This window comes from Gavialis gangeticus, unplaced genomic scaffold (assembly GCF_001723915.1).
Source record: "Gavialis gangeticus isolate Ggan-Ray unplaced genomic scaffold, GavGan_comp1, whole genome shotgun sequence".
NCBI lineage: Eukaryota > Metazoa > Chordata > Crocodylia > Gavialidae > Gavialis > Gavialis gangeticus.
The window spans coordinates 21,982,102-21,997,188 of NW_017729024.1; the positions used below are offsets into that span (position 1 = coordinate 21,982,102).

General features: G+C 44.6%; 1 protein-coding gene across 1 annotated transcript in view; it reads left to right on the forward strand.

The window, feature by feature from the left end:
- ACOT12 (acyl-CoA thioesterase 12) overlaps positions 1 to 15,087 on the forward strand; it is a 113,786-nt gene that overhangs the window by 29,419 nt on the left and 69,280 nt on the right. Inside the window, exons 3-5 of the mRNA XM_019518187.1 lie at positions 2,045 to 2,114; positions 9,330 to 9,390; positions 10,613 to 10,714. Coding sequence (XP_019373732.1) covers positions 2,045 to 2,114; positions 9,330 to 9,390; positions 10,613 to 10,714 — 233 coding nt within the window. The remainder of the gene's footprint in view (positions 1 to 2,044; positions 2,115 to 9,329; positions 9,391 to 10,612; positions 10,715 to 15,087) is intronic.

Consider the following 15,087-nt stretch of genomic DNA (forward strand, 5'->3'; position numbering starts at 1 on the left):
GCATTGGCTAGAGTATTAAAGAAAGACCAAGCAAGCTGAGCTAAGGAAGGAGAAAGGAAAAAAACAAACTGAAATCTGTAGAAGGCAAAATAAACAATAAACAAAAGAAGGTAGCTTTTTTCTCCACAAGTGTAAATGTGCTGATTTCTATTTCGTACAGGGTTCCTCACAGTCAACAGAGAGAGGTGGCTAGCTACGTTAGTCTGAAGTCAGGCAAAATGTAGGACAGAGTGGCACTGAACCAGTTAGTCAGAGGTGCCATCCTGCCCTGCCTTCCTGAGCAACAAACTGTATGCAAAATATGCTTCTCTGTGAAGGGATATAACACACCTATGCAAGCCTTTTAACTTCCCCTGTTACATTTTATAACTTCAATAATACTAAGGAATTTCAGATCTTTGCCATCTCTGAACTCCTTTCACATGTGCAACTACATATATTAACAATCCATATTAAGCCTTGAGGGGATTAGCAGATATGTCTGTAAATTTTTGTCTGGATGGTATCTCCATATGATGCACTAAGTGTAGTATGATAATCATGATGTTGATATTGGCAAAATTCAGTGATTTGCAGATTACTTAATTTATTATCTACATATAGAAAGCTGTGAGAACCTGTCCTGCACAGTAACTGGCATATTTTGCTAGCTGCTAAAACCTGCTTTTTTATGCTTTCTCCTGTGCTGCCCCTCATGCTTATAAATGTCATCAAGCCTACCTCAGTCTTCTCATAAGTTATGTCCTTTAACATTTCCTTTGTTATAATGCCTCCTACAAAGATACAGGTGCTGAGTCTACTCATGTGCTATTTCTACTATCATGTTGAGCAATTGTCGCATATTTTCTTCTTCTTCATTTGTCTTTCAATATCCATGCATTAAAAACTCTCTGGGGTCTGTCTTTCCGTTTTGTGTTTGTTGGGCACCATGTATGGTGGATTCCTTGTCTTTAACTAGGCCTTGTAGTGAAATGTAAATAAGTAAGTATGAAGAGAACAGCAATAAACAACATGTTTTGACTTCTCAAGGCCAAGGGAGTTGTTTCTCTTGCCATGTTATGGAGGTTACATTCATTATACATGGATATTATTATTTCTTATTTTGAACAACCCAAAATTCACTAGGAAGGCAAATAATACAAACTCATTCCTTGCTTGGACACTTTGCCATTTAAGTATCAGACAAAATGCAAGCAAATGTAAATGGCAAAGGAAGAGAAAATGAATACTATAAGTATAAGGTCATATGTTTACTTTGGTATGTAATATATCGGTCTTGACATTACCCTGAGCATATACAAACAACTACAAACATACATTGACTTCTGTGAGGGACAGATGGAAGGTTACCGCAGGGTTGGTAGGGAACTCTTCCTGATGTGATATGCAAGTGGTCATTGAAAAATAGACAAAAAAATCACAGCTTCTTTGGATGAACTTCCCCTTTGTGCATGGGACTTGCTACTTCAGCCTCATACAAGTTGCCAGTACTGGTTTTAAGTAGTGCCTAGCACTTTGGGTAGGATATAAATAATATAGTCCTGTAACTCTTTCAGCTTACACTGGACCCCAACAATGATACTTTTCTATCATGCAATAATAATAATTTTCTCCTACTATGTATTTGTTACCCCTTATACTTGTTATGTACTTCATGTTTTTCAAAACTGTTAGTTACATGAACCATTTTGGATAAGATCATTCCATTTTAGATATTTTCATTTTGAATTTAATTTTGAAGGACAGAATGAATCATTATGGCCTTTTATCCTGATACCTTGATGTTTCTGATGTGTTACACTAAATACTGATGCTAGCTTTATTTTGCTGTTTTTTATGCTGGTGTAATTTCAAAGGATATGTTCTGGCTTTACATCAGTGTGACCAAAAGGTTAATCATGACCCACCCTGTTTTATCATATATAGATCACATATACATTAATCTAGTATATGTATTTATATCAATATCTACACTGACAATGATAGGTTTGCAGCAATATATCTGATATAATAACTCTGCATCTTTGTATTTCTCTGTTTTAAGCTGAGAAACATGCTGGTGTTTCCTGTGTGACAGCATCAGTGGATGACATACAGTTTGAAGAGACTGCAAGGTACAACCCTGAAGAATAATCATCAAGCCTTATCAGTTTAGAATGCTCTTCTTTTCTATTTAACAGAGATTAACTAAAGCATATAAAATCAGAGATAAGGGGTCAATGATTTCCCTGTAGGCACATGGTTCACTTTAGACATTTCTCTACAGTGCAAGGGTTAAACCTGCCGATCCACTGAAAGGCAAAGATCAGTTCCATGAAGTTTGAAATAAAGTGTACTTACTTTTCAACCAATAAACTAGAAATCAGGTGAGAAACTGAAAGGCCAGTGATCTTTGGCCCTGGTTAAAAAGATTAGTAAACACCATTATTGATTCTGCTTTGAGTGAGGAATATAAGTGGCAGTTTTAGTAGTTGCAAAGCTCTTTATCAATGTATTTCTGACCATCTCCTTCCTTCAGTGAGTTAAAAACTTATATCCAGGTAGCAAAAATTCATAACTGAGGATTGCTTTGTAAAAAGTATATGTTTATGCATCTACAGAACTATGTGTATACTTTTGCTATAACTGTTTCCTGGTCAGGGACTTGCAATTTCGTGAGGCTAAAAGATTGCATGGTAAATGCCAACTCTTTTGTCCTTGATAGTAATGTTGAGGGAGTCCTGCAGCCAGTGTTACAGAGTTAACTCATTAGTTAAATGTTTATTAAAAAGAGACAGCATTGTTCTTCAGATTTCCTCCCATTTTAAAAAATATGCGCAGCACATTAATTACTGCATTATAAAAATGGGATCTACTGCACCATCAGTCCCCCTTGACCTGGCCAAAAATGAAAATACATATCTTTGGATGTAGACCGGTTAAAACAAAAAGCTTAACCCTGACAATAATAGGATTTTGCAAACTGAAAATTGTGGAATGTTTAGGCAGGAGGAGATTAATTAAGCCCAATTTTCAGATGAATTCACACACAAAAACGTATGTATATGTGTACATGTGTACTTGTCACAGTTGTACATACACCTGAATAATTGCCAGTGAAATTGCCACATAGATATAGTTATTCCTACGGTATACAGTCTGGTTTTACAAACAACAAAAGAGAGCAATAAAAGTGATGAGAGGAGGACATGAATGTGGCCAAATAGAATGTAGAGATTTTAAGAATCCCTTGACCTTCTTCACTAAATGCCCTCAAAAACCCTTTTCCCGATTGCAGTCATTTCCATTTTGCTTTCTCCAGAAAAGCTCTTCTCTTTGGAAAGCTGTGATCAAAGGGTCCTGCTAATGAAATAGAGACTACATTTTTCTCTCAGGTACATTTCAACCTTCATTGACTCCAGTGGAATTTATACTCTTGTAACTGAGAGCAGAAACAGACCCTAAATATTTAATTGCTTTCCTGCCATAGGTCAGGATTATAATGCTAACTGGAGTAGTTCTTACCATATTATTTGCTGAGCATTGTATAATTAATATGATTTGATCAAGCATATCAAGTAATTCATAACAAGCCCCTTTAAACTTGATTATAGTACATAATAAAGACATCTTGCAGGTTTCCTGCTCCAGTGTTTCATTCACCTATTTTAGGTTACCAAATCTACTATTAAGAATTAACTTTTCTGTGAATACTTTTTCTGGTATCTGTAGAAACTGAAATTTCCACAATTCAAACTTGATATTAGGATATTAGTTGTATGCCAAGATGAAGAATAAATTTCCACTCCTTCCGTCTTACTTTGTATGAGTTCATAGGAATAGCATAAGCACTGTCTGATGTAAAATGTTCTTTTATTGTTTTTTCTCATGTCATGTACCTCTCATTCTGATATATTTCATCATATACCAATGAAAATGAAAAGTTCTATGACCAGTGTTTTTTAATTTCTATTCAAATTGTCAGGTCCAGCCTATAAAAGACAGAGCTTTTTGGTGTTCCCATATTCAGAGGCTGTCTGCCATGCAAGCTCTCTAACTCATGTTTTCCACTCTGACAGTGGGACCAAAGGGGAAGGCAGTTCATATCATATCCTCCTCTTCTACCAATAATCACAGCATATTGTAAAGCCTACCCTGAATATGCCCTTCAAATACGCAACTAAGAAATTGGAGGACCCAGCCAGTAACAGGCGTTGACCTATGGCTTGTGGGCAGGTTATGGCCTAAGAAGCCATTTTATTCAACCCACAGAGTGGGGAGGCTTTGGTGGCATTCTGGCAGCACTCTAGCTGCAGGGCGGCTGGCAGGGAGAAATAATGGGGACACATGGCTATGGCTATGGCATCAGCAGCCAGGTTGGAGGCAGCAGCCTTCCTCATACTCATCTAGATTGTTTCAGCCATTGGCAATGTGTTGGGGGAGTCATGGGGGGTCACTTGCCTCCCCAGATTTGTGCACCAACAGCAGAGTGTAGGGCATGGGGCTGCAGTCTGGCCATAGCGAGTGCCTGGCAGCAATGGAAGTGATGGTGACAGCATGATTTCTGAACCAACAGTGAGGCATGGGGCTGCAATTCGGCTGGACCCAATGCCTAGCAGCAGCAACATGGAGTTGTGCCCCCGCCCCTCACCACTATGGCAGCAAAATAGAATTGTGTCCCCCCCATACTGGTGTTGCCTATGCTTTTGGCCCACTGCTTATAAAACGTTGCTGGCCACAGGCCTAGTACCTCATGTGAAAAAAATAAACACAGGGCATCTACAAGAGACATTTACTGTGAAGCTGCTTAATTAGCTCTGCAGTAATGTTTTCACATCTACACATGCAGCCCTATTAAAGTAAGTTAATAAACTCCACTGTAGGATAGTACTTGTAAATATAAGGATTGTCCTATGCAGAGCCATCCCTTGAGGATGCAAATCGGGGTGATCATCCTGGGCCCACGCTTTGGGGGCTCCATGGACAGTGCTGTACAGGCCCTGAGGGCACCAACACTCTGCGTGGCTGTTGTACGCTGCTGGCTTTGTGCTCCAGCTGCTCGCCGCCACCCTCACCCCTCCCCCAGCACAGGCCCTGCACAGGCTGATATGACCCAGGCCCCACACACCCCTTGGGTTATCTCTGGTGCTATAAAAGCGTTCTTTATTGTGCAGCAACACACGTGTAGATGCCAACAGGCCTGGCTGGGGCATGAGGGTGCTTCAGTGCAGGGGCTGCCTGCTGGCTAGTCCCACACTGGAGCACCCTCGAGCCCCAGCCAGCTCCTCCGCAGCACATTGAACTGGGGGTAGCAGCCCCGGCCTGGCAGGCTGACCCCCTGAACCCCCTGCCAGTTGGGGCTGCTCCAACCTAGCTCAACATGCTGCAGTCCTGAGCGCACATGTAAATGCAGTGTCCAGGAGCAATACATTCTGTAGTGATATGTGCCAGAGCTTATTGCTTTGAATTAATTGCACCTGTAGACATAGAATCACTGAGTCGGAAGGGACCTAGACAGATCATCTAGTCCGACCCCCTGCCATGGGCAGGAAGGAGCACTGGGGGTGGCAGGGGTCATAAGACCCCAGCCAGGTGCCTATCCAGTCTCCTCTTGAAGATTTCCAGGGAAGGTGAGAGCACCACCTCTCTGGGAAGCCTATTCCAGGCTCTGGCCACCCTTACAGTGAAGTAGTTCTTCCTAATATCTAACCTAAACCTATCCTCCCTCAGCTTGTGGCCATTGTTCCTGGTGACTCCAAGGGGGGCCCTGGTGAACAGACTTTCCCCGAGTCCCTGCTGCTGGCCCCTGATAAGGTTGTAGGCAGCCACAAGATCCCCCCTCAGTCTCCTCTTGCGGAGACTGAAGAGATTCAGGTCCCTCAGCCTCTTCTCACAGGGCTGGCCACGGAGGACCCCAACCATACGAGTGGCCTCCTCTGGACCCTCTCCAGGTTCTCCACGTCCCTCTTGAAGTGTGGCGCCCAGAACTGGACACAGTACTCCAGCTGCAGCCTGACCAGCGCTGCATGCCCACAGTAAATATCTTTCCACTGCTTGAAAAATGGCATAGACTGAGATTATTTCAGAAACTAATCTCTTAAATCAGGATTGTCAGACTCAAATGACTTGGTGAGTCTAATTCAGACCATGAGGCTTCTTGCTGACTAGACAGTCCCCTTCAGGATCTAACCCATGTGCTGATGTGCATACTGAGCAGCAGTTGCAAACCAGAAATTGTGTAGTGGCTAAGGGCAGGAGGTGGTGTTACCCCCTGGGTGTCCGCCATTTTGGTGCACGTGCTCTAGGAGCTACAGTGAGAAGGCCTGCCGACCAGATCTGGACCACAGGCCATATGTTTGACATCCCTATCTTAAACGATGATTACTAAATACTAGTCTTTCGACTACTTTGCTAGACAGGAGAGCAACCATCTTGAATCTCATTTTAGTTGAGTGAGAATGAACCATGAAATTGAAAGCATTTATGACTCAAACTTACTCTGAAATGTTCACTGTGGTAGGAAGTGGAAGAGTTCTTCAACTTAGACAAATTTCTGCATGGTGTTTTGCCAAGGCTTATCTTTGCCTCCCACATAAGTACAGTTTCCTCCATATTTTGCCAGTGGGGTTATCTTCAAACATAATATTCACTATCAGTTTTTTGGAAGAAATAGTCATTTTCAGTTTCTTCAGTAAAAGCTTTTCAAACTTTGAAGATTCCCTGTCAGGATAATCATATACTTTTATAAAAGTCTTACGTTATTAACAGTAAGCCAAATTATTCTACAAGGTTGTTTGCCATTGCAGTATTTGGAGGGGGTTGTGAAGGATTGTGTTGAAGTTCTGATTTCTTCCTTCAATCATGTGCAGTTCTACCCTTACTCAAAATGGGTATTGTCACTAGGAATACAGCCAGTCTTCTCTCAGAAAGACATTTATCATGTCCCTTAGACCTTTGTAGAAAGTGAAAGTGGCACTGCCCCAGCAAAGCCGGACACAATTTTCATTATTTCTAAAGGTGACAAGGATATTGATGATAGAGGAGCACAGGAAAAGCAGCAGGGGGCTGCACTTGGCACAGGATCCTCCAGAGGTTGTTACCTCTGACCAAGCAGACTGAAGGCAGGAGTCACCTTACCAGCCTCACTCCTGCTCTTCTTGCTTTGCTGCCAATAGGTACTGTATTAACCCTCTCACAGTCTCCACAGAATTAAGGATTTTATAGTACAATAAACAATACATACAATTTGGTAACAGCTACGAGAGGGTTAAACTCATAGTAATTATAGCAGTGCCATCACTCACAGGGAAGGGGCATTGAGGCTGACAAGGGGGCTGTGCCCCCTGTTGTCCACAGCAGAGCCTCCTAGAATCCCATGCTGCAGCAGGTAAGACTCTGTCCAACACCCATCCTCATTTTTCTGTGCTCAGCCTACCCGCCTTCTACCCAGGGTGAAGAAATAGCTAGCTGTGCCTCTGCATTGGTGGATGAAAATATTGAAACCCCCTCTTGAAAGTAAATGAGATTTGTGCTGTTGGTCAGTGACCTACAGGAATCCTAGGATGGAAGACTTCTGCCCAACATACTGAGCACATGTGAAATCCAGCATTCATATATTTAATGTACAACAAAGTTTTTGATAAAGGAATAGCCAAAAACGTTCTTACAAGCGTCCCTAAGTTTGCCAGAATTTTTGTTATGAGTCACATTCTGCTATCAGTGTGTGTCTTGTTCAATCACATCATTTATCTCCTGAATATTATTCTTTCTTCACCTTGTACTTGTCATTACCTGTAACTAAGCAAATATTCAGCCTCTGTTGGGAGCTGAGCAGAAGATAAAAAGTCTTCAAAGACATCTCGGAGAACACAACTAAGTTAGCTCATTTAAGATGTGTTTTACAGCCTTTTTTTCTTTATAAGACTATAACTTTAATTTCTTTTCTAGGTCTGTACATAAATAACACATTACAGTTCTCAGCAGCTTCCCCCTTATCTAAATGGACTAGCTGATCTCTTGTCTGCACAATTTAGAAATATTGCATTACTTTACTGGTCTTTTTCTTCAGTTGACAACAGAAAATCTCATCCTGTACCTGCTTCTTGAAGGAGTTGTGTGCCTGCAAAAGGCACATATATTTCCTTCAACAATCCTGTTTTCTAAGGCTCCCACTGAATTTCATAACCAGAACTGGAATGTTGAGGGTTCGGTAGATTTTGAGGTTGCTTTTATGTCCCACACAAAGGCAGGAGAAATGTCGAAATTTGAATATGTGTTTGTACACAACTAAGACCCTGGCAGTGAGAGCATCAATTTCAGAAAAGTTTTAGATTAACTTTCAAAAATAATAATAATAAAAAAATTGCTTGATCTCCTGTTTCTTCCTACTTTAATTAACAAGCACGTAGGACAGAGCCTCAGTTGATGTAAATTCATGTAGCTGCTCTGAAGTCAATGGATTTATGTCATATTACAGCAACTGTGGCTCTGACTCACTCATCCTTTCTCTGCTCTCCTGGTCAGGATGAAACTTACTCCAAATACTTTGTGCCAGCCTTTCAGTGTGCCCTTGTGCATAGTATAAGGAAGAGGATTGTGGAAGAAATGGATTATGGATAGAATCTAAACTTACACAGATCCAGTTGACCAGAGTGGTCTCATCAGCAAATTAAAGAAATGGTAGTTGTTATTAAAACTTTTGGGCTAGACTTTTGGGGACAGAGGGAGGTACCAAATTGGTAGCATGTAATCTTTCCCACGGATCTTCCAGTGAGACCACAGGACAAAGCCTGTTTTGGGTTTACCTGGGTGGAAGAAGATGAATTTTGCTTATCAAACCATGCATATGTCAAGCAATATAAGATAGGAACATCAGCATTGTAGTGTTGTGCATACAGGTTCACTCAGTGATTTGACAAAACCCAGTGGTTTATGCCTCTGGGTGTAAAAGTGGAACCCAGTTTCTGAATAGATTTGAAACTAGTATATAACTGCAAATTATAATTATAACATAAAGGGACTCTATTTATAAGCCTACAAAGTATCCTGAATAATCCTTGTTTTGTTCATCAGCTTCTTTACTGAGGTACATTTATCTGTTTATTGTTGTTTTTACATTTAATTACTGAACCTAGGTATTTTCAGTAAAGCCTGTGTTGACACAAAATTTGCTTCATTTATGGAATTCCTCTCTATTAGATAGAGCACTAATATTATAAATATTTATTGGGCTAGATCCAAAGTCTGTTGGGAGTCACCAGAAGGATTTTCATTGACTTCTCTGTGCTTTAGGATCAGATTCATTTATGTAATGATTGTGTAATGTAATGAGATGCTTCCTTTCTTGACAGAGTTGGACAAATCATTAATGTCAAAGCAAAAGTAAACCGAGCATTCAATACTAGCATGGAAGTAAGTGATACTCATTCTTCCTTTTTTAACAGTATATAAAAAGTATGAAGAGGTGAAGGGAGAAAAATAATGGAAGAAGACTAGCACTGTAACCTTTATGGTTGGAGAAGGGGCTTAATGAATATTCATAAAAAAATATGTAGCATCCACCTAATGAACAACAGCACCCAAATGATTTTTAAATTTCAATGGTATAGTGCAGGCCAGTGAGTGAGCTATGCCAAAGTAACAACATGACCCTGAAGAGTTAGTTATGTTACCAAATATAATACAACATACAGGGCATATCTACATGAGATGCTGACTGCACAGTAGCCTAATAATGCTGTGTAGTAATGTATTACAGCATAGACAGTGCTAAGATACTGCACAGTATTATTAGGCTACTGTGCAGTAGCATCACTTAAAAGACGTTCACAGGCACCACTGCTCAGTAACTCCACTCAGCATCTCATGTAGACCCACCCACTGGGTGAGGTAGATAGTCAATACTGGCCTAGCCACAGCTTATTGACCTCAGTAGGCTTTGGATCATGGCCCACAGCTAGAAGGGTGGATTTCTAAACCTTTCTGAAACTCATGATATAGAGATCCTTATCTCAGATACAAGCTGTCCATTACGTTGTAATGGACATGGCAGTGCATTGCCCAGACATTTATTCTGAAATCAGAATAGAACCTCCAGGGGTCTTTTCTCCTCTCTCTGTTCAAGCGCAATTTCCATTAGCATTAATGGGAATTATGTGAGTGCATCCAAGGCAGAGTGTGTTCCAAAGTGCTCTACAAATTCTAAAGACTGAAGATTTGATGCATGTCATGTCTATTTCAAATGAACCAATAAAGTGTTTCACTAGTAATTCGCTTCACATTGTGTTTTATAGACTTGTACAGATTTTTGCGGATGCAAGTTCTACTTCTTGTAAAGACTCAAGCAGGGAACCAAAACAGCACATAAGTAAATGGAAGTAAAAGTCCATAAAGCCTGCTGTAAATATCTGTATTATTTTTTTAGTGTTGTCAAACATCCATCTATAGATATTATACCAAAGGTAATTTCCAAGGCACCGTGGATGTTGAAGTTGTTTCAGATAGTCAGGATAAATGATACCAGGGCACTCTACATTTTAAAGAAAGAAATATAAGGCAATGGTTAACTTGACAGGGATCAAATCTTTTTGCCTTAATTGGTAATTAAAATCTTGCAACCTTTGTTTTGTTTCAGGTTGGCATCAGGGTTTCTGTACAGGATATTTTGTCTAATGTTCAGAAACTCGTGTGTGTGGCTTATGCTACTTATGTAGCCAGACCAGTTGGTGCTGAAAAGGTACCTTATTTAATTCAGAAAAATCTTGACATGGAAAGAATGTTCTGTCAGGGCTGTCAAACTTCTAAGGGGCTGGGGGCCAACCACCCTGTGGGCTGCATCAGCGGGGACTGCACATCTGTGGACTGCACTAAGGCAAGCCATGGGCCCTGCAGGCTGCACACTGTGTAGACACGAGCCCATACTCCACCTTGTACCCATGCCCAGCCACTGCTGAACCATGCACCCACACTCCCTTCCCACTGTAGCATGTACCCGTGGCCTGCTCGCTGCACTGTGCAGGCCCTCCCACCCTCACCACTGCAATACATGTCAGCAGCACACACCCCAGTCAATATGGCCTCTGCTTTCCCAGTCTTCCTGATATGCCCAGCCCATCTCCCACATGCTGGCTCACAAAGCCCAGCTCACCCTGTCCAGAGCTGACTGCAATGGAGAGTGGTAATATTTGTTCCCATAAGCTCCTGGGCCAACATACCCCCAGGGTGAGGACTGGATAACCTGACAGAGAACATGATCAGGACATCAGGCTTAATGCCTTAGTTTCTGCAGAAAACACCAGGAGATCTCACACTGGCCAAAAGCCTCTGTATCTGTGTCCCACAGGGAGGAAAAACAGGGCCTTCTTCTGCATTATCACTATTACTTCCTGAAGCACCCTGGTTTCCCATCCAGGGCCTGACCCAGTTACTCCTGCTTAGCTCATGCTTAGTACCCAGTGGGCAAGGTTGCCAAGCCAAGACATTTTTTTTACTGACAATCTGTAAGCTTTTTACTAACAGCCAAAATTTTCTACTAGCCTGTTTTTACTGATATATGCTTTACATAATGCAAATGCAACTCTTTTGCCAGGCTCTGCCCTGCTGTCAGGCCTCAGTCAGAAGCGCTGGGTTTAAATTTAGGGGCTTAACACCAAATGTAGTAAAAAAGTAAAATTTGGTTGTTAGTAAAAAGTTCTCAGTAAAAAAAAAAAAAAATGTTGGCTGCAGCAATGGTTTTACACTGTCCTGTGTCCCTTCCACACCAGGGCCCCCTGCTCACCACATACCCTAATACCCCTGACTACACCATGCTGCTCTCCCCAGCCCATCCCTGCCAACTCTGCTCTGTCTGTCCAAACAGGGAAACCCAAAGCAGCTTACCTGCAACCCATAGTATTATAGGCAACCTGGGATGCAGCAGCAGCACATGGATGAAAGAACACTCCCTGCAGGGTGCTGCACTCCAACTCAAAAACCAGGTGGAACCATTGTGCTCTGCTGGAGATTCAATCAAGCTGTGGCTGCTTAGTGTTTTTACTGACAGCTAAAGTTTTTCTTACAGACTTTACTGATAGATATTCTTAGCTTGATTATTTATTTACTGTCAGTAAATTTACTGATGAGAACTGAACAAATACTATACGGACAGCAGCACCTGCCTGGCTACCTCCGGCTGTTCCTAACGCACACAGGCATACATATATGCACACGCCCAATGTCAGGGCCAGACATTCAGCCCTCACTCCCCAACCAGGTGATGTTACCTGCTGAGCTCCGGTGCTTGTTCCACATCATGCCAATGTTCTGCCCAAGGGTCTGAGCCAGAGTCACAGCCATGGCGCCAACGTTCCCATACTGTTATGGGGGAGGGAAACAACAAAGCCATCAGCATGGCTGCAGCAGGAGGAACCCTACAGCCCCCCGTCACCAAGCTCAGTCACACAGGGAATGAAGGGCACATCTTTTGGACAGGGACTCCCTAAATTCCCAAGAACTTTTTGGTACAGTCTCCCGCTGCCTCCCCTGGCACCCTCCTCCTCGGCTTCCCGAACCCACTGTGTAGCCCTACAACCCCTCAGGTTCTTGCTTATGACTCCATGACCCTCAGATCTACTGTGCAGTCCCAAGACCCCTCATAAATCTTGCTCCATGACCCCACAGCCCTCCAGTCTTGCTTTCTAAAGAAGCATCGTCCCCCAGTCTAGGCTCTGCTTGGGAATGAATTAACACTGAAGAGACCATACTCCCTCTTACCCTTTGTACCACCCTCCTCCCACCCCCAGGAACAGGCCAGACTCTGCCCAACCCACCTCATTGATACCCCCTCCACGAGTGAGTGAGCAGATCCCCCCGACGTAGGCAGTCCCACTGCGGCTGCTCAGGAATGTCCTGCCGCTGCAGAGGGGCAAGGAGAGAGGAAGTGAGGGAGCAGCAGCCCTGCTCCATCACTCTCAGGACAGCAGGCCTGGTGTGGGGAGTGAAGAGGCTGTGTGCACCTAACTTAACACAGGCCAGAAGGCATCAGGACTTCTGGCTTCTTCTCTCGGTTCTGTCACCAATTAGCAGCTTTGGGTTTTCCCTCTCTTAAGCCCAAACTTCTCCTCCTGTCAAAGGGGGACATTGACCCTGCCTTACCTCCTGGGATGCAGGGAGGGTTAGCAATCACACTTCAAAAGCAGGTCCCAGCAGGGGGGGGACACTGTGGGGAGTGGAGCAGGAGTGCTGGCTGGGTGAGACCTCAGAGCTGCTCCATCCAGGTGTAGCCCAGGGAGCAGAGCAGGAGCACTGCCTCTGCAGGGGGGTGAGAAGGGCAGTACAGCTATCCTGGCTCTCACGAGAAGAGGTGGACAGCATCGCTGTGCTCTGGCAGGGCTTCCTTCCGGTATTTCATGAATTCGCCCAGGGTCTCCAACGGATCCTCCTCCACTCGGATCTTGTCCTCCGAGGCCCATGTTTCCATGGCCACCAGCACGATACGGGTATTCAGCTGGTCCCTGTAGATCTAAAGGATGAGAGGAAGGAGGCAGGACATTACATTCCCAGCATACTTTGCCACCATGCCATTTCCTGGTATGGGAGCGCCCTCCCCTGGGACGGGAGGGCCCTCCCCAGAGACCCTCTGCTCTCCCAGCTGGACCCAGGCCCACTGCCTGTCCCACTCTACCTCAAGACCCTTCCCCCTCTCCTGTCCCAGACAAGAGGAGCAGTCCCCCCTGGCAGGGGGTCACTCTCACAACACTCACCATGTCAGCCAGGTTCACCACAGACTTGGCAAAGTTGCTGGTGAGGAACACAGACTTGCGCAGCTGCCCGAACTGGAAAAGAACACAGACAATGGAGTGCGGCCCCTGAACGGGTCCCAACAGCACTCCCGGTGGCCTGAGTAGTCCAGAGCTCCCCCCATGCAGCAGGCAGCTTTTCCTTTGTACATCCAGCCCCTGACATCAAGCACAGCAGAAGATACCACACACTGGTGGGCGGGCTAAGCCCCATCCTCTCAGGATGGCAGAGGCCTGAGCTGCAGCACTCACCAGCTGATGGTCGTTGACCACCACAAGCTCAATGTACTTGGTCTCGCTGTGGACGGTGTGCTGAGCTCGCCGCACCTGAGGGGGCAAAGGAGACATGTGAAAGAGACTCAAGGTGATGTCATCCATGCGTGGATAGGGACGTCCAGGGGACTGAGGGAACGGGCAGATACAAAGGGAACACTTTGCTGCTGGATACAGACAGGTAGTGGCTCTGGGCTCACTCATGGCCTGCTCGCCTGGATGCCTGCCTCACTTGGGGCTGGAGTGGCAGCTGCTGAGCCTGTCTCATGGCCAGCTCTGGCCTCACACAGCTCCCATTGGGCAGCTCCCCTGAGCAGTCAGCTTCCCTTTCTGTGAAGAAATAAGGAAGCAGGGGCCAAGTTCCTCCAGGGCACAGTATACTGGGGGTGGGGGCATCAGGAAGGTTAGGGCCCAGTGCCCACACTCCTGCAGGGCTTTGACAAGCCAGTGGAAGCTTTCCTGGCCTAGGGCAGAGAAGCAAAGAGGTGCCAGCTTCCAGCATGGCCTTCTGCTCTCCCTCGCCTGCAAAGAGCAGTACAGGCTGGCCTACGCTTTGTCCCTTGCCAGGTCTCAACAGAGCCCCAGGGGAGTAGGGGCAGTGGCAAGTACCTCCACCAGAAGATTACTGAAGGGTGGGCTGGGAGAGCTCTCCAGAGGCCATCTGATTCTACCCCATCCCACATCCAAGAGAAATGAATGGCAAGGCCAGGAAGTCACATCCTGATGCACAGGCATGACATGTGGGATGTGTTGGCCTGAATCAACAGCTCCTGTGACAGGCAGATTTGCTACTCCCATCATGACCCTGCAGCCACATTGGAGGGAGAGACCCAGCAAGAGTCACAGAACCAGAGTCATCCTGGCCACAAAGGGGCAGGGTCCTGCCCCAGGGGCAGAAGCAAGCCAGGCCAGTCTGGGTATTGCCTGCTGGAGAAGCTCCTCTGCCTTTTCCACATTAGGACAGCTCCCATGCAGCACTATGGGATTGGCAGCATGGTCATAGCTCCTGTGCTGCAGCAAAGGGCTAGCTATATAGGACCCATACCTGTGTATCCTCATC